The 25,105-nt window shown below is 37.0% G+C and overlaps 1 protein-coding gene across 1 annotated transcript in view; it reads left to right on the forward strand.

Annotated features, from left to right (window-relative positions):
• The window catches only part of CTNNA3 (catenin alpha 3), a 314,978-nt gene that overhangs the window by 236,131 nt on the left and 53,742 nt on the right, over positions 1–25,105 (forward strand). The window contains exon 9 of the mRNA XM_026042683.1: positions 1,808–1,960. Within this exon, the coding sequence (XP_025898468.1) occupies positions 1,808–1,960 (153 nt within the window). The remainder of the gene's footprint in view (positions 1–1,807; positions 1,961–25,105) is intronic.

The raw sequence follows: 25,105 nt of genomic DNA on the forward strand, positions 1-25,105 counted from the left end.
TTGAACTGCAGGACAGAAGATTTCTTACAAAGAAATAATTATGATAATTTATATGTGAAAAGTTAATTAAAGCAAGCAAACCAGCAAAATTCTTTGCTATAGCAAAGAATTGTCTGATGGGAGATAAAGTTAGGTTGCAGATTTGAAAATTGGATGCCACATTCTTGCCACAAATGTGGGAGAGGTCATTGCAGTTTCTAAAAGAAGACATTAAGACTGCACAAGTTTAACAGTCTGGGCTTTGCAGAACCCAGGAGCATTTCTCTGGGAGATAATGAACCATCAGCCATGGATAAGAAGGTTCCATTTTTGTTGTTGTTGATTACTGTAATTACTTGGGCAAGTTCAGTACATCTCTCTCTGTACAATGAGCAGTAAGGTAAATGGAATTTAATGGAAAATTTTATGTTAATTTTTGGCAGGCAAGTATGACTATTTTCTTCCACCAATTTTTTCCACATTGAAAATTTAATAGGAAACCTAGTAGGATTGAAGGCTTAAAGTATTTTATTCCTGGTAGTGAAACCTTTTAGTATCTCTTTCTTTCTCATTTTTGAAATTGCAGAATGGTAAAGCTAGGACTGTGGACGCGTCTGTCAGGGTCCCTTTCTGTATGGGATCTAAAACTTCTGCCTTTGCCAGTTCCTCAGGAGAACACATAATGTATCTAGTATGTCCTAACACAGGAGGTGCAGTCAGAAGATAAAACCATTCCAGACTGACCAGAACGTTTTGGGCAGCTTGTTTGGCCCAAGCGCCTGGGGAGACAACACGAGTTGGCTTCAGATGGTGAGACTAGTGGTGGAGTTCATCTCCAAGCCTTGTTTGAGCATTACACCTTTCTCTATAGGATTTCTGCTGTGTGTGTTTACTGCCCTCTCTGTAAGATCAGCAGCACCAAAACGATTTTGGTTGGTTTGCATTTTTCTAGCTGAAGGAATGCTGACCTCTGAGGAGTTTTCATGAAGATATTTTGGAGCAAAACACTGAGTGAAAAAAACTTCCTTTGGTAACAAACTTTTCAGGCACGGAAGAGTTATAAGCTTACATTAAATCTAATTCAAGAGAGCTGATTGTAACAGAATGTTACACTTTAATAATTTAGGCAAGAAGTTCAAGAACAATTAATGCAAATAGAGAAAAYTGAACATCAGACTCATTTATTATTCTCCTTGCTCTATTAGTCTATTATCAGATGGCCTAATCAGTAATCTCATTGGTGTAATTACCATGAAGGCTACCATTTAGCTAATCAAAATTTATCATTCTTTTCTCCAACATGACAGAAAACACTTGGGTAATTTTGCAATTATGAAAACATGTGATGTAGAGTATTTTGTTTATGAATATAAACATAATTTAATAGCCTTCTCCCTTGGCATCTGACCTTCAAGAGAAAATGCCTAAGAGACAAAACTAGGTTTGGCCTAAGAGTAATTTTTTAAATGGGAAAATAATTTAAGTAGCCCCTTCTATTCATCAAAGCACATGAACATTTGTCTGGATCCTTTGGCTGTCTAATACATGTTTTAGGTGTCTTATATGTATGTACACCTGCTCACAGACACATACAAACCTGCGTATTTAGGTAGTGGTTTATTAAAACTGTCACAAAATGTATCTACTTTGTAAAGTAGATAAATTGTAACTTCAGTAAGTTTCAGTTACATCCAGTAAATGATGCAAGCATGCACATGATTATATGTTATAATAATATGAATAGATTATAATGGCATCATGGAAAATAAGAATGTTCTGCAATAAGTAGTCCAATTAGCTGATACTAATRTATTACTTTCTTTGGCAGCTTCGTAAAGCCATTATAGATCACATCTCAGACTCCTTCTTAGATACCACTGTTCCACTTCTGGTTCTCATTGAAGCTGCTAAAAATGGAAGAGAAAAAGAAATGAAGGAATATGCTGCTATTTTTCGAGAGCACACCAGCAGGCTCGTGGAGGTACGTTTTACAGAGCTGCACTTCTGTTGAATGTGTGGTATAAGTAACAGCCCACTGTACGTTTCCTTTGGTTTCTGACAAGGTAAAAGAATCAAGTGTGGCACTTCTGCAAATAATATGTTAATGACCTTATTTAGTAGCAAACATTCTCCATTTTTTATATGCTCTTTAATGGTAAGACAAAGGGGTTTGTGATAAGGGCATTTAAAAGCATTTCACYGTATAGCAGTTAGGTGGGTAGGGAGCCACATTCTGCCCTGAGGGAGGAGCATAAGCCCCTCCACAGCCGAGGCCTGTGCTTCTGCATGGAGCACGTGCCGCTATGGAGCAATAACTCCAGGTAGAGAACGCTGCTGCTGCTGCTGCCGGTTGATACACCGTGTCAGTATTAGTTGTTTGTCAGCTTCCTCAGCTTTGAAAGCGTGGAGCCTGCAGAGTAATACACCGTAGAGGAGACGGTGCTGTGACACAGGTGAAAGCTGTGACAGAATTCTCTGTGGGAATTCAGAATCCCAGAGTTTTGGAAACACTGGTATCTGAGAGGCCAAAAGCACGCTGCCGTGTGTGTCAGATGAATGGATTTGCTTACCTAGAAGAACAATTATTTTTCAAGGATATTCTTTAGTATTACACAACAGTGCAAAAATGGAATTTCTTGGGGATGTTTAGAGTTTGATGGACTGTCAGTCCTGCAAATATGAATAGATATTCACTGCTCTAAACAGTGTCATTCACACTGGAGCTTGAAACTCCACTGGCATGCCAAAGTTATTCACAGGAATATTACTCATGCATCTCTAAGGAATGTATTGTTAATTTTTGTTTCTGTTTAAAGTCTTTAGTGCTTTTGTGTGCAATGGCAGTAGTGCAAAATGAGAAAAATCAAAAATTTCACTTCTGTGGCTGAGAACTGTTTGTCTCAATTATATTGTTAATCCTGCGTGGTCTACAGATAATGAAAGATTAATAGATAAACAGGTGGCTAAAGTAGCAGTAGAGTATTGCGTTTAAGTTTCCCTTCATGCTCCTGTAGTTACAGTATGATATTAGATATTTTTTCTCTAATTTACAAGAGTGTCTCATTTTGATTATGCTGCAAAATCACATGGAAACTACAACACAAAGCCAAAATTTTAGAAGGGATTTTGGATTTTTATTGATGAGACTAACACAGACTGAAGTGGCTTGATTTTCAGAAAGGACAGTTGATCTCTAAAGATCAGACAATTTTACTGTGCTTGGATTTGAGCCCAGATCAGCTGAAATACCCATATCATTAGTCAATTTGCAAAATGCAGACCTAAGAATCCAATATTGATTTTCCTTTACAGTCTTGAATTTATTTCCAAAATGCACAGAGTAGGTGGACATCAGTGTGGGTTTGTGCTTCAGGGAGTGATGGCTGCGGAGTTACACTGCYTGAAAAGATCTACAGGGGTGTGAAGCAGCTGTCTGTGAGCATAAGAGTGCCCGGGAGGTAGCTCTGGATGTAATGAGGTGGGAAAAATTATAGTGAAGTTTCTGCAATTCTACCATATTTATTACCTGTTAAACAAAAAGTACAAGTTTTTAGTAACATGGTTTGAATAACTTGCTTTTCAGAGAGAGACACACAGGGCCATCTTCTACTGTAGAATTAATTGTTCCAAATCATCACGTTAGTGGTGCTTATATAATATGCTGCCACTGAAAAAGAACATAAAATAAAATTGAAATTATCTTCTGACTCGCTAGAACTGAAGTATCTTATTTAAATAGCTGAAAACAGAAATCAGAAATGAAACAGAGCAAAACTGAAAAAATACGAACAGCTAAGTATGTGACCACAAAAAAATGTGACTTCCATACAAACAGATCTGATTTTTAAGAAAAAGAACAATTATTCCAATAGCACTAGCTAAGAAAAAGACAGGAGAATTACAACTGTTTTGTGGAAAGAAGAATAGCAATTCAGTTGATAAAAACGGAATAGCATTTAAATATATTAAAAGTGTAAGTTGGAAGCGTGTTTTTATTTTGAGTGCCTTGAAAGTCTTAAAGCAGAGAATGCTTTTTTTTTTTCTTTTTTTTTTTTTTTTCCTTTTTTAATTGGCAATAATAGGGCACTGCGTTGTTGCTCTAATTTGTCAAAGAGCACAAGAGGTAAGGAGAGTTGGATCTCTGCAGTGCTGGCTTTCACCAGTGTAACCCACASTCGAGAATTCAGTAGTGCCATACCTGTGTGCAGCTTGGCTGCCAATTGAAAATGGTGCTCAGAATAAAAGATATTCCGTAGAAATCAGAAATGCCTAAAAGTACTCCAGGAGGAGGGGAGCGGGGATGCATAACATGGTGTTTGGGCTGCTATCTGTAAGATTTTGAGTTGGATAACAGGGTGATTCAAGATCCTATACAAAATTTCCGAAGTTTTTGGGAAAATAATTATTCTGCCTCTCATTTGATAGAAGAGTTGTTAAATGGTAGCTGCAGTTTCCATGTTGGCAGGGGAAGCTTCACATTCTTGTCTGTAATTTTTTCCTTTTTTTCAGTGACAGTTAATTGTTATAAAACCAAGCAAACAGAGCACCAGGAACAAAACGCAAAGCTGGAAAGATAGTCCTGTGTATAGTGCAGAATTGCTTGATCTTCTCTCCAAATGCGAATAACAGGTGCTGAAGTTGAAGATCACAGGTAGAAATGCCTGGCTAGGGGATGCTAACAGAAATCGTAGTTTAATATAAAGTACTTTAAAAGCTAAATACTAACAAAAAATTATCGCAAAAAAAAAAATAGGATAAGACAGTAACTAGGCGTGAGAAGGCTGGTAGGTGAGGTACATGAGACACCAAACAATTTTACTGAAAAGCTGAAGGCACTTTTACTATCTACTTGTATTTATCACAAATTTGCCAGGTTCACATCCATAGAGCCCAGCTGTGAACACTGAATGTTAAAGCAAAGAGCAGTGATGCAAGCCAGCCGGCACATATTGGTAAATACAAAATACCTTATGTCTCAGAAGGAAAAAGCTTTTTCTTTTGTCAGTTGCAAATAGCCTGTATGGAACAGGGGACATAGTGAAGCTTCTCACAAGGAAGCGTGACCTGAAAGCCAGCTCAGATGCTGGTCATGCCCAGCATGCAGGGGCTGCCTTCTCTCCTGGACGGCAAAAACGAAGGGAAAACATTGGTATTCTCACTGCCCTTTGTTGCTGAATATAAAACAGATTAGGCGCAGAGCTGAGCCCTTCTAAGCTTTGACATCCATAACATTCTGCCGTAAAGGATTTCATAGCTTGGCTGTGTGTGAGGAAAAGTGTTATGTGTGAAACTCACTGGATCATCTCACTTGCCGCCCCTATATTCTTGTAAGGAGACAGTCATATTGCTCCGTCTTAGCCTCCTTCAACTGTCTTTTTCTGATTGAAAAGCAGATCTTTTAGTTGTTGCTTGTTTGGAAGCCATAAAAGGTCCTTGCTGCTCTCTCTGTCCATTTCCCAGCTCTTCTGTGTTCTTCATGCGGTGGTAGGTCAGAACTGTGTATGTGACTGAACATATGGGGAAGTCATGGATTTACAAAGTGCAGGCCAGGTGTTCTCTTGTTTCCTTACCTATTTATTTCCTAAGCGAGCCTAACTCTGTTCTCAGATCACCTGTGAGCACTAATCTGCAGCTTTGATTGAACTTTCATAATAATCCCCAAATTGGAATCCTGAGAAGTACTAATTACCTGTAAGTCCATCTTGTACATGTCATATTAGATCTTTTTTCAAAAGTAACTCACCTCATGTTTATCTAGATTGAATTTCATCGTCTGTGTTACCATCCAGTCATCTAGTATCACTGCTCGGTCCTCACTGAGAAAGCCCTTGGAGAAGGAGTTTTTCAGTTGCTTCAGTGTATAGAAACAGGTCTGCTGATTTCTCATAGCTCTCTTTAAAGATGTTTATGGCTAAGAAAGCCATCTCCTTTTTATCCTGTAAGTTTTTGCTTATTTTCCTTATTTTCCTCGATCCAATCTAGACATCAGTTTTTTTTAAGTCTCATCTTTAAAAATCAGTTTCAGTTCTCTTCTGTAATATGCTGTTCTAGCTGAAGGTACTCAGAGACTTCAGAACAACATTGTTCAGCTGGGATGATAATACCAGTGTTGCACCAATGATTAATTTGATAATATCGGTTCAAAAACAGATGGGATGAGGTACTGTTCTAACAAAGGACAACACTGTCCTCTCAAAATCATTGGTGAGCCCTAATTTGGATCAGCATTGTTTTACTGTGTATTCCAACATATGCTTTTGTAAATATTAATGTATACTTTGATATTCTATGATTCTGACTCAGTTGTAACTGTTGCTGTTACTACCATATCGATAAAATCAGTTTTATCTTCTTCTGATAGCTAACTTGCTTACAGAAATTTGTTAATTAAATGTCTGAATCTAGATCAAAGACTTATATACTTGTTTATTCAAATCTCCAGTCCCCCAGACATGATTTTAGCATAGCAGCCATCATGCCTATGGGTGAAAGACAATGCGGTGATTTGGATATTACAGGAATGAGATATCACTCCATTTTAAATAAAACAAGCCACCAATTTTTTTTTTTTTTCAAATTTAAGCATTCCTTTGTCAGATCGGTTTAAAACAAGTAATAAAACTAATCCCCGCTTTTGGGCACAATACATACCAGTATTAGGTTGGGTTGGTGTTTTTTGTTGTTGTTGTTGTGCTTTTGGGTTTTTTCCCCCTATTTTGAAGAAGTCCACTAGGTATCCTGAGACTGATAAAGTGTATTGGTCTTTTTGCAATATAAAACCTTATTTATGCCATTTACCTTTATCCCAAGAGAAAAACTCCCCAAGCATGGTTTGTCCTGCTTATGTTAAATGTCTGTCTGTCTCCTTTGACTGAATGTCTGTTTTAGACTGGATGTCTAATTTTCAAATAGCTCAAGTGAGGTGATGAGTATTTGTCTCTTCTGAGATATTATGTTACATTTGCTTGTGCTCCACAGAGCTTTTTAAATAGTTACTCTTTGGGGCATTTTTTGTATCCGTTTTTGAAAAACTGAAGCTGTCTGAACAGTAGGTTATGATATAGTTTGGTATATAAGTACAATAGACTGAGTTTGACATTAGAAAAACAAAGGTTCATCATCTTGGAAAGATTTCTCCAACAATGAATTTGACGTGGAAATTAGAAGTGCTACTTGAAGTATCAAAAAGCTATTTTCCGTGCTTTCTGTTTTAATCTGAACATGACATCTCAAATAGAAACAATAGGTCTTGAGAAAGAACGTAGTTTTTCTTCCTCTGTGAATGTGAAATGTTAATTGAGCTAAGTTTAAATTGCTGCTCTGCTGTCTYGGTGCTCATTGTGTAATTTAGGAAACAAACAGTATCCTCAGAGACCGGTGACCTTCGTGAATCAGCTTGAAGATTCATATCTGCTATGAACATCTTTCTTCTGAAATTGCATTTGGAAGTTACAGTCTTTCTCTTGAAAACCAATTTAAGACGTAAGAAAAAATATAGATCCATTTTTCTTCTGGAAGTATGTATATAAATTTAGTGAAGTGTAAAGCAGCAGTGAGAAAGGGAAAGACGGACCACCACGGCAGGCCTGGTGTGCTGGGGCCTTGAAGGTCGCAGCAACCTCAGGCAATACTTTGGGCAATGTTTCCTCATCCTTTTTCCTGAGGCGATGAGGTGCTCCCGCCTGTGCCGGACCCCGGCGCGGCCGCCGCCCTTACCAGGGCAGTGACAGTATCTGCTCATCGCCAGCAGCCACAACGTGCTTGGTGGCCCCCGTCAGCATCTTTAGCAATATTGCAGCTGTGCAATAATTGCTCAAAACAGAATCCCCTAATCATAAGCGTGGATAGTATTTTAAACTATAGTAAGGAAATAAAATAGTGCTAGTTGGGAGGTAAAGGAAAAAAATSTAAATTAGTTCTGTGCTCAATCTGATTAAAAACATTATTTWAAAATAATGGAAACTACCACAAAACAGTTATGAAAAGCCTTGGGGAACATGGCTGTATCTCCTTTGTAGCTTGCCTTCTTTTAATGGATGTATATTGTGGGAGATCAGYACAAATCCTTCTATTGAGAAGGAACAGGGAAGTTTGTAAAAATGAAGAGACAGGTGAAAGGGAAGATCCTTTGCAGCTAGAAATTTCCTGTTTGGGAAAGCTGGCAGGCTGCTCCCCTGAGCTCATCCATCAAAGCGATGCGATGCTTTCTGAGAGGCGGAACGATAGGCTGAGTGAACCTGAGATTAAAAAAGGAATTTGATAAGAGCAGGGAAGAATCCTGTGATTATCTTCTSTGGTGGCAGAGATGCACATGTGCCGCTGCGGTGGGGACGGGTCGGCTATACGGGGCTAAGGCTCGGCAGTTTAATAGAAGTGGAGGTGGTGGTGAGGCCAAGTTTGCATTCCTCGGTTATTTGCTTTCAGTAGAGCAGCATCTCACCTCCTCTTTAGTTTGATCTAATAGCACGGACTTCAAATCTGTTCCTCTGATGCATGAACCAGAGGGTTCAGCCTGTTGCCTAATTGCCTAAGTCTTCCAGTCCTGGCCGTGTTCCAGTGTTTCTGTGTAAACAGAAATGCTGGTTTCTGGGCATTGGGACTTCTAGGGTGAGACTTCTTGCTGATAATGGAGGAATGACAGACAACACATATTTAAGTGTGGCAGTGTTGTAATGCCTCGCTTCTAAAATAGCAGATTCATGCAGCAGCGTACTGTAGTGTTGTTGAAAAAGAGGTCGATCGTTTAATCTAAGAATTTCCAGCATGTGAAATCTAGCATATCTATTTCAAATGAAGTTACAAGACTACAGGAGAAGAATCCTCAGCTAAAAATATGAACTTAGAAATAAATYGTTTTGTCCCTGGCTAGTAGAATAAGACACAGGATGCATAGAAGCATAAATTTTAGAAATAGTGACAGGATCTTAAAATAAATTTATTTTATGCCAAATTATGTATTGATCTGTATTGACAAAACTTTAATAAGGAAGATTATAGGATAAGACTCCTCTTTTAAGCAAAACACAGGACCCCTGACTCATGCGTTAACACTTTTCATGTCTGTCTAGCAGAAAACTCCCCTGCAGAAAGTCAATTTCATTCTTGAATATGAAACAGTATCACAAGCTGCTTTTCATTCTCTATACAAATAGTACATATTTCTGTTCAACGGAAAGACAAAATTATCACTAATGCCATCTGTTTTATCAGCATATGTATAAGAGATGATAGCTATTACTTAGTACTTTATGTTTTATTTTATATGGAATTTACAGCATGTTTGTATCTCAAATTTTGTATGTACTGATCCAGAAAAAAAATGTTTGACAGCAACTCACATAGATCTGAAAGAAGTGGACAAAAGAAAATTCATCACACTTTTTTGCTTTTCTAAGCCCAAACTGCAAGATGCAACTTTAAAGCAACCTGTGATTGCTAGTATTTAGATCTTTAAGCATCCAGAAGGTAAGGATTTTTTCAGCTCTTTGTATAAAAGAGCTAAGAAGAGTTAAGAAACCGGAGGAAAAAAATCTTGATTTCTGGAGCCCAACAGAAAACAGGTTTTCATTCCGGAGTAGCACTTGCATAGTTTCCTGGAAGAAAGCAGCTCAATCTGAAATGGAATGTAACAGTCCATGAATGAATTTGCTTTCTCTGTTATATAGGGAAATATAGGCCATCTACTCACAATGTACGGACTTTGTGTAGTCAACAACAAACAGAAAGTTTAATAGTATTTTAGTTTGATTTGATTTCACTGAATATTAAAAAATAGGACTTCCATCAGTGCAAAACTCCCCAGTAACTGCATCTGTAAGTCAAATTGACAGATTACTGTAAAATCTTTGTTAACTTTCAGGGTATCAGAAGGGGCAAAGTTCCTATCGTTTTGTTTCGAGCATAATAAAAAGTCAAGAAACACTAATCATGTTATGTAGAGATTGTTAGTTTCAAACTGTTGAATGATAAGGAATTACATCCCTAAATAGAAGATTAGAAGCCTCAGATTTATCATTTTTTGAAGGTACTTACCATTATTTTTCTTTTATTGATTATATGCTTTTGGTTTTATTATGTGTATCAGTGTAGCAAATGAGAACTTTAATTATAAGAGTATGTCATGAGGTCTTTTCTGCATTATCGTTTAACATTGTATACAAGGCAACATGTGCTGGGTTGTTGGAATACAGGATCTTGTTCTGTACAACGTGGTCTGCAGATACAGAACTGAAGTTTGGTCTCCTGCTTTGAGAGAACATAATATCCAAGCATGAAACAGGAAGTGGTCAGTCTATAGTGAGAAATAATGGGCAGAAAAAAAAAATAAGCACACTGGGAAGTAATTTGGGAATAAAACATACCTATGAGAAACTAGCAGGTCTTTGAGAGTAAGACAAGCACTTTTAAGTAGAAACAGTATTTGTGAATGAGAGGTGAATTGTTAACACATTACTACATAAATGCCTGGAATCTGGCTGCCCTCGACTCCCAGATACATTCATTTCCAAAATCATTTTCCCATGTACTAGTAGCTAGCTTTACATTTAGCTCTCCTCTCTTGTAACAGAGCATTTTTTTTCTCCTGGAATCACTTTTTAGCTAGTTGCACAATATTTTTGAGAGGAAGACTACTTTATTGCTAATTTTTATTCATTCATTTATTCAGTCGAGTTGTTTGAATGATTCAGAATTTTCTCTCAGTGCTTGCTTGTTCCTGTCTGATCTTATCACTTTCAAAAGAGAGCTGTGGACAGCCTGCCTGCGTGCTAAAGGATTTAGTTAACTGCACATCCTTGAGATTTGAGCAATTAGGGCTTCTTTCTTGCAGGATCTTCATTGCTGCAGCTCATTTAAATCCGAAGATCTTAACTGGACATGCACACTGATCTGTTTAGTAACATTGTTTGCTAATTTTAGTAAATCTGTGATTTGGTAGGGCTGTAGCAAGCAGTACCAATCTAATAAAAAGAAAAAAAAAAAAAAAGAAAAAAACAAACAAAACACTTCCCAGCTTTGCCCTTTTTTCCCCCTTTCTGTGCTGAAAGCTCTGCAAATTTTTCAGCAAACTGACTTGTTTGTCAAGATAATGTAAGTGAAAGCTGTCAATAAACAGCCCGGGCAGTGTCATCAGAATACCTACAAATGCTGYAGTGGCAGTTTTTGCTCGGTTTTGTTGGTTGGTCACAGACAGCGTGCAGAGGGGAAGCCTAAGGACGATCATGATATTTGGCAGGGGTGTGGAACTACTACTGAAATGAAACGGAGTAAAGGCAAAATGCACGAAGGTCCTTGCTGGAAATTCTAGTAAGAGAAGCCTGGCAACAGTGAGACAGGGCAGGCACATGGAAGGAGCCCTTGAGAGGTAAGTAACTTGTTCATTCAGGATTGGAGCTGGTAGAATGAGCTTAATGGGGTGCTAATATGGTCAAAACAGGGATTTAAGGAAATTAATCCAATTAAGTTARTCAATGACTTAAAGTCAAGTGTGCACTTCTGAATGTATGCAAACTTTAAGGATCTGAACCTTTSCATTTTGGACCTCACTGCATTCCAGCACCTTGCAGCAAGTTGTGAATTCATAATATAAGATTTTTTGCCCTTTGACATAATTAATCAAGTAAGGCCCAACTTTCCTATTACGGATTGAGCTTCAGGTGATAAATGGTGACATTTTCATTAATCCTCTTAATCACAGTCTTTATTGCACCAGTATGAGGCTAGGGAACAAAACAACCAGAAGATTTATCAGACCTTCTATGTCTAAGGGCATATTTCAACAGCTAGAAATGTCACCCACCTAGTTTTGTGAGGTAAGATGTAGGACAAGTTATACGAGCTGTGAAAGGCAATTGTCTTGGTTGAACATGGACTCTTCATCATTATAAACTTGCTTAGCAGCTTTTGTTGGTACTTAAGGACAGCTGACACAGAACTGAAGAAATGCGTGGCACAGACTTGCTTCTTGGGTTAGTGCTGTATTGATTTGTGATGAGCCAGTAGCCTGTAACAGAGTAATTCTGAAGGTGCAAAAAGGCACAAGTCAGCTGGGTGTTCGCATCAATTTACTGAAGCTTGTGCTTGCTTATTAACCACTGAATATCTGTGGTTTTGTTCGCATACTGATGTGCTGTATTTTCTCTTGCTGTATTGTTAGAGCAGCCTACGATGGGGAGGTGTGACCTAGAATTTCTCCTCATGAGGATGGAAAGTAATCATGGAGTAACAGAAGTTGGATGTTTTCCTTCTTCATAACTTGGCTGAATTTTCTCCTTGTAGAAAATAATTCCTTCTCTGTAAAACCTCTTCAATAACACCAGATAACTACATTCCCATTAAATGTTTTTCAGTTTGCCGTCCTTGGGGGGCGGTCACCTTTTTTACATTTATCAATCACTATATTGCACATTTCAATAAGAACTTTTCCTCACACCTTCAAAATATGGAGCAAATGTCAAATTTCTAAAATTTTATTCTTTTGAAAAACACAGCATGATGATGATGATGATGATGATGATGATGATGATGATGATGATGATACCAGGAGCCTGCTAAATTTGGTAAGGTGGAAAACTGTTTCCTATTAATGAACTGTCATTAATTACAGAGTACCAGCTCTTTTTTGTCAAGTCTGACAGTAGATCAGTATATACTAGACAGTAGTAGAAGCAGATCTCTGTTCTGAGTTTTAGCCTAATTCATGTGTGCTCCATCCACCCTTAATTAGGATCATTTACAAATCATACTTCCAATACTCTGTTTCATTTGAAATGTATTAGCAATCTGTGCATCACTTATTCCTTATTGGATGGACGTCTACTGTGTGTTAGGATTGGTTGGCACGTGTGTGTCTCTTTACAGTTATTAACAGTAAATTCATTTGCCTTTTTTTCTAGGCCAGTACACAGTAGAGGAGCTCAACAGTTAGTTTGTTAGTGAATTTAGCAGGATCASAATCTTTCCTTTAAGCACATAACTAGAATCGAAAGCATGAGCACATGCTTAAAACATTTCTGTGGGTGTCTCAGAGCACACAGCACGCTGCAGCTTGGAGAGCTGGGGGCTTCTGTGTAGGGAAGTTTAGGTTGCAAGGTTCATAGATGGGTTTTGTGTTCTCCTTCATTATCGATTTTACTTTTCCTTGAACTGAGAATACAGTATGGAAGAATACTTGTGTTTTATAAAACTGTTAACCTAATTAACATGAAAAAAGACTTTCAGTGACATTTTTGGCTGTTACAGTGTTTACTCCAGATAAACTGCATTAGCAAAGAAACCCCCTTGAGCTCCACTGCGCTTGGCAAGCACTGTATATATAGATGGCTTTTCACAGCAGCTGCAGCAAAGCAGAAAGGAAGGAAAACTAATAAAAGTGAGAGAAATTGCCTAGATATTCATTTAAGGGATAAAGGGAGGGTAAAAACAAATAAGGATTAATTATATTTTTACAAGCTATTCTAGGCTTAGCCCCCAGTGGGTGCATATGGATGTCTGTGGTTTCTGTGCGTCTCTGGCACAGATGAGATCCGAACAATCTAACATTTCTTTTGCTTTATAGACAGCTTAAATAACTGTCTGGCACYCGTATATGCATGCACTTCGTTATGAATGAATTACGGGTTGCTTTCTAATCACCGCAGAGGCAATTGGTGTATTTCAGAAATAGCTCTCTGAGCCTGTTCATGGCTTCAAGTTTCATTTTAAGATTTCTATTTAGAAGTTTTTTTTTTTAACATGTAGATAGAGTATATTCCACCAGCCTCAATGCATACCTACTAATAGGCATTCCTTGTTCAGCTGGGAAAAGCTACATTAGAGATAATAAACAAATCAGGGGGAGGAAGGCGGGGGAGCCTAGAAAACACCTTGTGTGAAACGTCGCATCTCCCGTTCCTATGGGCACAGCCTCAGCCTCGCGCCGCCCTCCCCTTACCCCGCCCTTCCGGAAGGTTCTGTGGCTCCTCCCCCCCCCCCCCGCCCGGGGTGTGCTGCCCCCCCCCCCCCCCCGTCCTTCTGGAAGGTTCCATGACTCCCCCCCGCCCCTCCGGGCCCGCCTCCCGCTCTCCCCCTCCCCGCGGGTTCTGGAAGGTTCCTCGCCCGTTCTGGAAGGTGCCGCGGCGGGGCGCGGTGGCTCCTCGCTGACTTGAGGCACAACCCGAGCTGGGGACTAGGTAGGTGCCTTTGTCCAGCGTGCTTTTTGCTATAGATTACGCAGTGTGCGCCTCCACTTTCTGGAGGAAAGCTTCCTGCTTCCTAACAGGAGCTTTAGGGGAGAGGGAGGAGAATTCTCGTGTGCGTGAGCGGGCATGTGCCTGCTGCGTGTGGCGACATCCTGGCTGCCAGGAAGCATAATCGTGACTTTGGTTAGTCCTCATCCACTCCTTAATGTTAACAGGTATCATCTTCCTTCTCCAAGCTGGGCACCTAGTAATCTTGTCATTTTAAGCTGCAATTTTCTGCATCTTTTAAAATTTCTCTAAATTATCGATTGCGAGACCATGATATGAAGCAGTTGTTTTAAAGGCAAGTCCTTCTTATAAGGTTGCCAGGTGTTTTGTTTTACTACTTTGAATTGTGTGGGATTTTAGGACAATATTTGGGTAAAAACGACCTTTTGGGAACGTTTGTGTGATGACTTGTATGCCAGGGGCCGTAGGGGACATCCAGTTGACTTCAAGTAGTATTTTGGTATTTACTCTTAACACATTGTACTACAAAGTAACAAAGCAACATGGTGTTACTTTTTTCAGAGCTGTTGAATGGAGACAGGACAGCAAATTAAAGCTCTACATTGTAGCACTGAAGATATTAAAGCCTTCGGGAGCTGTAAAATCAGTTTTTGTTTAGGTGGGTACAAATCTGGGCATCTATGTTGTGAGATTGTTCTCTGATGAAAATATCTCTTCAAAACCTGATCAGGAATTAAGAGAKAAAATGTAGTCTTAGCCTGAGAGAAACCTGTTGTGGTGTGTGTTGTAGAGAGAACATAAGAAAGCAGTTTGCGAGGAGAGCTTGATAAATCCTTAGATTGTTAAGAGTTAAACACAACTAAGATGGATGTGCACCAAGAAATGCTATTTCAGRCTGAACGTAATTAAAAGTGAGAATAATTTATGTTAAAGGTAGAAATAGTGTTTATTTTTACAAGATTCCTTGATTAAAAGCTTAAAACATATGTGCAGTAGCAATTCTGCCCTACTTTACTGTGTTGATCTTGGTTGATCTAGGGGGAAGGGCAATAGATTGTGACTGCAGAACAGCTGTGGACAGAAATTAGCTGTGTACTCGTTTATCTTCCTGTTAATGTTGTTTTTTCTAGTGTTCATATATCCCAGAAGGAGAATTAACATGCGTTCATTTACCCCCCAAAATAAGCTTTTAGAATAAAAGTGAGCTTCAAAATAAGTTGGTTCAAAAGGAGTGAAATTTGCTTTGTGTAGACAGAATATGGCCCACAAAGATTTCACTAAGACTGAGGTGGCACATTGATTCTATTGGCACAAAGTGATTTTTCTATWAAATACTAACCTATTACTTTGTTTGTTGATATCATACAATTAGAAAAACCTCTCCAAATGTTAATTTTTATAAGGTGAAATTCCCTAGTAGCAAATTACTCTGGTGGAGATGACCTGTGAATGAAAAGAGATTCATCTGTTTTAGCATGCCCCTGATTAATGCTGTCTCTTTTACTGTTTTTCTTATTTAAAGAAAGAGAAGTTTTGGTGTATAAGTTAACGAATAGTTCAAACTATTATTCCAATGCTAAATTTATTAAATAAGTGTTCAGAATACATTGGATAACAAATGAGTGACTTCTAAGGTAATCCTAAGACCCGAGAGGGATATCTAATCAACATAATRATGATAATGGATGAATCTTTGTGGCTGCTACATGACTGTTTAGTTTTAATGTGGCTTGTACATATACACATGTATTCTAACTTTGCCTTCTTGGCCACGAGGGCATAATTTTAGGTAGTRTGGGTATTATTTCTATGTTTCTGACTGCCAAGTTTTGCTTTTCTCTCTTTCTCTCTCTTTCCCAGTACTACAAAATAATGTGAATAAAGTGATGGTTTTTATTTATTTTTTGTTTCTCCAATCAGATATATTTTCAGGCTGGCAGTGTGCTTTGCTTCTACATCTTCAATTTTTTTTTTTGTACAGTCTTATTTTTGCATAAGATGTCTTGGATTGACAGTTATCTTACTGATTTGGTACCTGGAAGGTAGTATGAGAGGGTGCTAAATTAGATAATTGTTTTTGTAAGATAATTATTTACAGAGGTGCAGCAGTTCAGCAGTATGTGCACAGATGGCCTGATTAATGTCTTCTCCAAGCTAATTTTTTGAGCAATCTGTTGTTTAAGTTTTCTGTAGCATCTGTGAATCCTGTCTGTTCACCAGGCCTCATACCAGCTTTTCTGCTATCTACTAGATTTAATTTGCTGCAGGCATTGGTAAAACTGGTATGGAGGTAAAACTCTAGTTGGTTTGTACTTTCACAGTTACAGTTGTCTCTGGTTTTACCACAAGAGTAAAATAAGAAGGCAGTGACTCTTGGGAAAGTAGTGGATCCAGAATTGCATGGTCATTTGTCTACCTCAGTCCCTGAGATGATAGAGCTTTTAAAACTTTTTTTTTAAAACAAATTGTGTTACATTAGAGATACTTCTGTTGCCTCTTGGAAATTATGCCTTATTGAACACGCTGACTTGAGTAACGGAAAGAATTAAAAAATGTATTTAACAGTTGACTTCATCTGTCTAATGCCAAGTAGATACCAGAATTTACCTGAGTGTTTCTCTGGATTGATCTTKGTCAATACTAGCATGAAATTACTCATTTCAGTAAGATTCAAAGGACGGTTGCATAAGGTCAAAACATTATCTTTTATCMTGATAATATTGATGAATATATGTATATGTATGTATGTAGTTAAATGTAGCTAAATACTTGTTTGAAACAGAGGAGCTGGAAGAAATTGGTAGATTCATTTTGAYGTTTCTCAGAATATTCCAGAATGTTCCAATTCTGAACTATTTTCATTGAGAGAGAATATGAGACCCAGTCTTGTTTCCACTTCTACTCTACTATTTATTGTGCAAGGTGAGGCCTCTGCCTTCAGTTGGTTAGCGTACCGAGTTCTCGGCTTACACTGATTTCAATAGTAGAGGGTGTGTGTGTTTGGGGAAAAAATATCATGTACAGGGAGCAAGTTCCTCTTAACGTTTTAGAGACGAAAAAGTGAACATAGTTTCAGATTTTGGTAACTGGAAGAATCTAAGACTGGTAACTGGAAGAATCTAACGGTTAGCATAAAAAAAAAAGTCACTTCAGTGCTTTTGGTTATCTGTATAACAAAACCATTATTTAGTCTAATAAAAACATTTTTAGAACAAGGATAGTGTACATTGAACTGTACAGTATTTGAATAAACAGTGGTCACAAAATAAGTTTGAATATGCTCATGCATATTCTATTCTTACATTTCTTTTTAAAGACAAAGATGATATGTAAAGCTTGAAGTTGCTAAGAARTAATAATAATGCTGCTACATTTTGAAAAAAGGCCTGAAATCTTGAGTGTTGCCAAGACAGTTTGTCATTGTATTTCTCAATTTGCTTCTTGATTATTAAGTGTAGGAGATAGGAGATGAAATGCAGAGAAGGGAAGATGTAAACTTTCATTCAGAAGGGAAAATATACTTGGAAATTCTGAATATTCAGAATCACAGAATATTTAAGGTTGGAAGGGACCTCTAGAGATCATCTAGTCCAGCCTTAAGTACCTAAGAAGATACTAAAAATGTTGGAAAAGCAAGGTATTGCTTGTAGTAAAATTAAGATTGTCCTTTAAGAACTTGAAAATACATGAGATATTTGTAACTTTATGCTACTGTATTTGTTTAGAGGACTATTTAATCCATGCTGATACTGAACTTTTGGAGATGACGATACTTAACAAGTRTTCCTGGTGTCAGACAAGTGAATATGGAGTTCAGCTCACCAATTCATTTAAAAACATTTCTGCATGTATGGTGTCTGCATCACCAACAGATTATAGATTCTGTCAATGAGTTTTGGTAAATTTTATTTTTTAAAGGATTTAGCTAAGTCTGTGCGTGGTTGATGGCCTCTTTCTGTGATTAAGTGTCATTTTGCTTATCATATTTGTTGTCAAATTTGTTGTCAAATTGAAATAAGGAAAATAAAGAAAAATCTAAGCATATTACATGTTTACATGATTGCACAACTGGATAGTCGCTTTTTTGAGAATCATGCTTTCTTCCGCTTTAATATAACATGCAAAATCTCGTCTGCTCACATGAATTGTGCTTTTTATGCTGGAATTAAACTGAAAGGTCTATGTGGATGAAGAAAGAGGTAGGGACAGGACAATACAGAAGTTGTTTTTTTATTTATTTATTTTAATGCAATTTTCAGCTTGTCTCTGAGTGATTTTCTTTTTATTTCTATGTATACACTCAGCAAAAGGTGTTAAGGGAAAAGATATCTTTTTATAAAATGTTCTACTTAGAGCTTTTCATCTACTGTTAGCTTTAGACTCTTTGAAAGTCCTTTTTTCAGATACTAAAGGCTGTTTGCAAGAGATTTTAAGTCTGGTGCTGGTTTGGGTGATATATTCATTGAGGCACTGTAAGTTAAATATCATCACATCTACAGACAAGTGCATTAAAAYCACTTTCCTCTTCTTGATGGAATGTTCAGCTAACTTGGACTGTGAGGGAATAAATGCAATCCAAATGTAGTATCATTTCTTTGCCTGTAACTTAGTGGWCACTTAGAGAGGAGATCAGCTTTCTGTTTCGGTTGTTTTTACAGTATTCTAGAGCAGTAAGAGAAAGCTTAATTGGTCTTTGCATCAAGCTTCACTTCTTTAGAGAGAAATGAATAATTTATGAAATGTTACTGAGTAGGATTTTTCACTCATGTGGCATCTTTGCATCAAAATGTTAAGTCTTTAAAAGTCTGTTTGCTATTTATACTTAGACCAAGTTTGTCTATGTGTATGTGAGACTGGTCTGAATACATGCAACTTTAAMCAGATTGCAACTGGTCTTTCCAAGATTTATATCATATGAAAGAAGTTTAGTCCATTGGTGCTCAAGTACCTTGTATGTTAATTATTGAAATCAGATCTTTAGTGTGCTTGACTTGCAACATTACAGGAAGCATTTTGGTTGCATTATACTTTGAAGAGTTTCTTTTTATTAGTAAGATACAGTTGAACACAGACAGTGATGAGTCCTAGGTCATAAGATAGAACTTATTTTGTGAAAAACGGTAGTTATTATGATGTTAATATTGTACTACATATATCAGGCTGCAGGATAGGTTAGAGATATACATAGTTAGAGATGTATAAAGTGTAAAACAGAAATGCAGAAAGAATCATAAGATCATCAAAAAGAGACTTGCATGTATATAATGCTTCCCAGTAGTTAAATTGGCAGATTCAGGAATGTCTCTGCAAGAGTCAGAGGCAGTTGAGAAAGACAAATAGGGAAGGTAACTAGCATAGTTTTTCAGGTATGCTGCTGAGCATGGTTTCTAACTTCACTAACAGTTAATAAAAATTAAAGTAATATTTTAACTTTCATCCAGAAGTATCCTAAGGCATAAACTATATAAAATAACAATGTGGAAACTTGTCAGCATTTTACAAATAGCTCAGTATTACTCTTCAACTTAATCTGAAAAGTTAAATTTTACAGTAGAAAATGAGTTGAAAAACAGGCAACATTGTGATACTGTTTTATTGCCCGCTGGAGGTCAGTTTTCACATCGCGGGAATGTGATTTTCCACTCCAAAAATGTTCAATCTGTGTAAGCTTTATTAAGCTCATAAAAATGCATATAATAATCATAAATGCACATAACAATGCAGCAGTGACTAGAAGACATACATACATCAATGCGACCTTTTCCTTAAGAAGTATAAAATAGTCTACTTGTTACACTATTTTTCATATTATTTAACTTAGTTGTACTTCGTGACTTCTTGTGGAATGGTTGCAGTGTTATTTCTGAGCAATTCATTGATACTTCTCTGAGGTATGTGTCTGCATGCAAGAAAGTGTACCCTTCACAGCGCAATCAGGGGTCAGGTGTCACTAGGACACTTGAAACCCAAGAATATTCTAATAAGGTGATCTAATCTAGGCATCTAATGAGCGCTCATTGTAATATTTGGGCTATTTAAAGCTCTCAAATAGCTATAAATGTACTACAGAAATAAGTCACTGTTGCCTATATGTATATTCATATTCATTTATAATTTCAAATTACTTTCAATTTTTAAGATGAAAATGTGACCTTACTGATGTTAAATCTCCTTTTTAAAATCAGTTAATTTGTCTTTTACTTTTGAGCTTGAAGATAAATATTGCCATGGTTTTTGGTCTGCTGTAGCCTCAATTCATTGTCAAATGACTATATGAAGTGAAAAACTTKCTTAGAAGTAGTATTTCTTCCATATATTTTCAGGTGGTTTTACAGACTACTTATATCCTGCCAAATTTTTTATCTACCATAGGACATCATATATTATTTTTTTCCCAAAGCAAATTCATGCTGTTGCATCAAGACAAAAAGACTRAGCTCGTCTCAAATCAGATTATAAATTACAACTTGTTAATAAATTGTTTTCCAAAATGCACAGTAGTTATATTGAGGTCTAAACAGTAGTTTGGCATAACTGTCTGGGAAACTGCAGAATAACTCTGACTCTGCTTTGCTTGTCCCTGTTTGAAAACCGTGCAAAACACTGAAGAACAGCAAACGCTCATGCTGCTGACTGCTGTGGTCTTTTCTTGACAGGACATCATTGTTCTAAGTTTGACTTCCTATATGAGTTGCATATTTCTCTTAGCTCGCTAGTGATGAGGTAGACAAGATGTAGGGCTTAAAAGATGGAAAACACTTTCTGTTTGATGTTGCTAATTTAAAAGTTGCGCGAATGTCATCATAGTTCTCTGATTTATTATCAAAGGTGAGTTTTAAATAATTCTTTTAGTTTGTTCAAGGTAGTTGAGGTTTTTATAAGATTGTGGATGTTTGAGAGTTTAACTGAGAAAGATTTACATAGATGCTCTGATTCAGAAGAATTACAGCTTTGCTTTTTGAAAAAAATACAGTAGTTGGCAATACAGTTACAGTGTGAATGGAGAAAACTGAAGTTTGCGTAAGAGTTTTCTTTTGAGTGTTTTTTYATTGGGATTTTCTGAATACCTCTGTCCTTGAGATATTAGAATATTTTGTTCTCCCTTTCTCATTTTATGTGTGTATAGTAGAGAAAAGCTTTCTTTTATAGGCTGATATATCCCATAAAATTACACGTTGCATCTCTTATTTTTGCATATTAACAGCTGATAACTTTTTGAAGAGATTGGAAGTTTTTTTTGCTCTAAAGTTTTCAGGCTATCTGCAGCACTTAAGATTTTATTTTAGGTGTAGCAATGATTAGCGTTTTTTCCTTAATTTGGGTTAAGAGCATAATAACAGCTTTTAAAGCAGTCTTCATCCAAAGATATCCTTAGCCCCAAAATGTACTTTAGAGYATCTGTAGAATAAACTGGACAGCCAGGGTTCCCAGGAACTTGCTCACACTGTGCTAACAAATATTAAAGATCTTTTGGGCTTACTTGGCAGAGCAGTGAGTAGCCTTGAACAGAGCTTTCATCAGTGAATAAATTCTCGACAGAAAGTATTTGTTAGAAGAATATGAAATCTTCAACCAGAAGAGGAATAAGAAGCTTTCTTAAACAGCTTAGTCATCAGTAATACACGGTATGAGTGAGCTTGGAATCTGGGCTGACATAAGCAGAAATTACGCTTTTACTGGCAAAGTCGGGTAACATCTAAAGAACGTCTTGCTTTATTCATTACAACTTACATATGAGGAATTTAGCTGGGAGATGTATTATCCTAAGAAAATAACTCATATTTTCAGACGTGTATTTGACTGTGGTGCATTTAACTCTTTATTCTCAGTGTGGACTTTTAATGAGTAAAGCTGCTCTTAGCTGAGGATGAGACAGATAGTGATAAAGTGCAGTGATGTATTTACCTTTTGCTACCTAAAAATCTAGTTTCAAATTGAGCATTTTATTATCTATAGGTATTCCAAGCTTTGCTTGTACAGTAGAGAATGCTTTTCTGACTAAGAATTGTTGGTTCTTTATTCTGTAATTTTATTTTGACAGTACGATGTACTTAGACTTGAAGACCCTTGAAGAAGTGCATCAGTGTAGCAAATACCAAGCAAATGTGATGTATTTGTGTTGCTCAGGAGATGGACTGTCGCATAATAACGGATTTGTCTCTTTTGAGAAACCTTTCCAGATGTGTGTGATATTTTCAGGGAAGCAAGGTAATAAATCTTCTCAGTGTGTAGGGCCTGATTTTCTTATAGGTTGCGGTAATTTAGTATTGATGAAATAGCTCATCATCCCTTTTAGCAACATGACAGCTTCAGAAAAGACTGTGATTTGAGGTTCTCCAATAATTCATTCTTAGCCTTACATTTGAAGAAATTACACTTCAGATTTTTTCATCCTTTTCCAGACATGTTTAACTTTTTTCTTTGTGATTTATATGGGTTATAGTGTTACAGATTGTGGTGGTAAGGAAATCTTTTCAGGATGCAGTGAGGAAAAGACCAACARGGCACCAGATGGTTGAGGCCATGCTAATGATTTATTGGAGTCTTGATTGTTTGAAGTGAAGTAACTATTAATCTAAGCACCTTCTACTGAGACTGGCAGAATATTTTTACCTGTGCATAAGCTACACACACTGCCATTTAAGCACTAACAGAAGAAAATTTTACCCATTTTTTGATAGAAACTAACGATTTCATAAATTGAAGTGTGAGGCAAAATACCAGTTTTACTGTTATCATAGCAGAGTTGTTGTGAATTCTAAGTACCAAGAGAAAAGTTGTAATGCAGTAAAATGTGCAGTTTTGAGYGACTAACTACTTACTGATTTTTGTTTTAAAAAAAAAAAAGTAAGCTTCTCTTTTGAAGTCTTAAAGAAGTTTGTGTTCTATGATTTTTGTCCGTTGTTCTTTGAGGCAAATGGATCCTTGTTAGATTTTAGTTGTAAAGTGACTTAATACAACTGCTTAATGTTTATATCCAGAATTTGCTGCTAGTGCTTTAATATTTAACTTAAAACGTAGAAGTTTACTTTAATAATTTGTTTAACTTAATACTTAACTGAAGAGTCAGGAGTGGAGAAACATAAGAAGAAAATCTTTTGTTCCCAAATTAAAAAATGTCATGGTAATGGACTGCAAATAAAAGTGATTACTCGTGGATTAAGAAGTCCTTTSCAGCCATATCCTGAGTATATTTAGCCAGAGGGCCACATTTGTTTTTCTTCTAGTGTTTGATATGAAATGGTAAAATCCATTCAATTGATCCCAAGATGCTGATCTGCTTCAATAACAGCCATTGTATTGCATTTTCTTGCACTTTGAAATGTTACTGCTTTAGACAGCTCCATAGGAAAAAGATCAGTATTCTGACACTTAACCTTTCAGAATACTTTTTTTCTAATGTGATGATATATTAATCCAGCATGAGTGAATCTGGTGTTATATGTGGGATGCACAAGCAGCCCTGAGACTGAGGCAAAAAATCAACTAAAATATTCAGTATTATAATTATATGAATTACTTTTTGTAAGCAACATTGGAAAATCTTTGCTTTCAAACTCAAAGGAAAATAAAAGTTTTTGGGAGGGCATAAATTCTCTTAGAGTTCTATTAGAATGATACCAAAGCATTTGTAGTAATTGTACATAATATGCAGTGTGAACTCCTCTYGAAAAGTGATTTCTTCAATAATAACCCTAACTTTTAAGCAGACAAGACTCTGTATCATACAGGTAGGGAACAGATGACTCATCTAGGAATAGTATGACTATGCAGGTAAAGTGTTTCTAGGTAAGCATAGCTATTATGTGCAGTACTAGGCTTCTATCTGTCRTTCTTAGTCACAGCTTATGAGTTTTGGTAAAGTAATTTGTGACCTTGGGCTGATTGATAATGTTTGTATCAGTGAACTGACAACAATGAAAGCCTTTGTTTAAAAAAAGTAATAATTCAGTGGTGATCAATTGTAGTAGTATCCTTAAGTAAAGGAGGAGTTGTTTTTACATTTTAGCAGATCAGCCAAATAAACCATTGCATGAGTTTTGAATAATTATGAAATAACTATGCATATTTATATCTATGTTGATACTTATAGTGTTACAGAGGGCAGTTTCTGATCCATGAAATGTTAGTGGGACTCGTATAGAATACAGCTGCTTTAGCAAGCAATGACTGTCACTTAACTGTTCTCATATAGGTGCAAAAGTTCACATGAGACCTTATATGACCTTAACATGGTGAGAAGGTCTGCTAGATTCCCCATACTGCAACCCTGGTTGTGCCCTCTCTGAAATGCATGTGTTACCTCCTGTTGATGTTGAATTACCAAGAACTCAAGTGGGTATGGGTTCTTTTTCTTTTGTTTCATCTAGTTTGTAGAACCATGAAGTACCTGAATTATTTTTTATTGTAGAGGAAGTTGTGTTTTTTCCATAGTGTATAGTAAAATAAAATGGGCCTTAGGCTTATATAAAAAATCACGTTATCCATAGAAATGCATTATCAGTATAAGCTGTAGTATAAGACTATTCTAGTAGAAAATCATACCAGTAGTTAAAATAATTATCTGTGGGTAGCTCAAGGCATAGATGACTTATCTGTATCTTATTATAGCAAAACAAGGCTAATGTAGGGGACAAAGGAAAAAAAATAGAGGGGGAAAAAAAAAAAGCAGTTTGGACAGATGGTTTGAAAAGCTCAGAAAAAGGAGACAACCACAAGTAATCTCGGTCTGGTCCTGTTCAACTTATTCATTAACGACCTGGATGAAGGGCTGGAGTGCTCCCTCAGCAAGTTTGCTGATGATACCAAACTGGATGGAGTAGCTGATAGCCCTGAGGGCTGTGCTGCCATCCAGAGGGACCTGGACAGACTGGAGGACTGGGCAATGAGAAACCTCATGAGGTTCAACAGGGGCAAGTGCAGGGTCCTGCACTTGGGGA

The sequence above is a fragment of the Nothoprocta perdicaria genome, unplaced genomic scaffold, assembly GCF_003342845.1.
Source record: "Nothoprocta perdicaria isolate Ctin4 unplaced genomic scaffold, notPer1 scaffold_310, whole genome shotgun sequence".
In the NCBI taxonomy this organism is placed as follows: domain Eukaryota; kingdom Metazoa; phylum Chordata; class Aves; order Tinamiformes; family Tinamidae; genus Nothoprocta; species Nothoprocta perdicaria.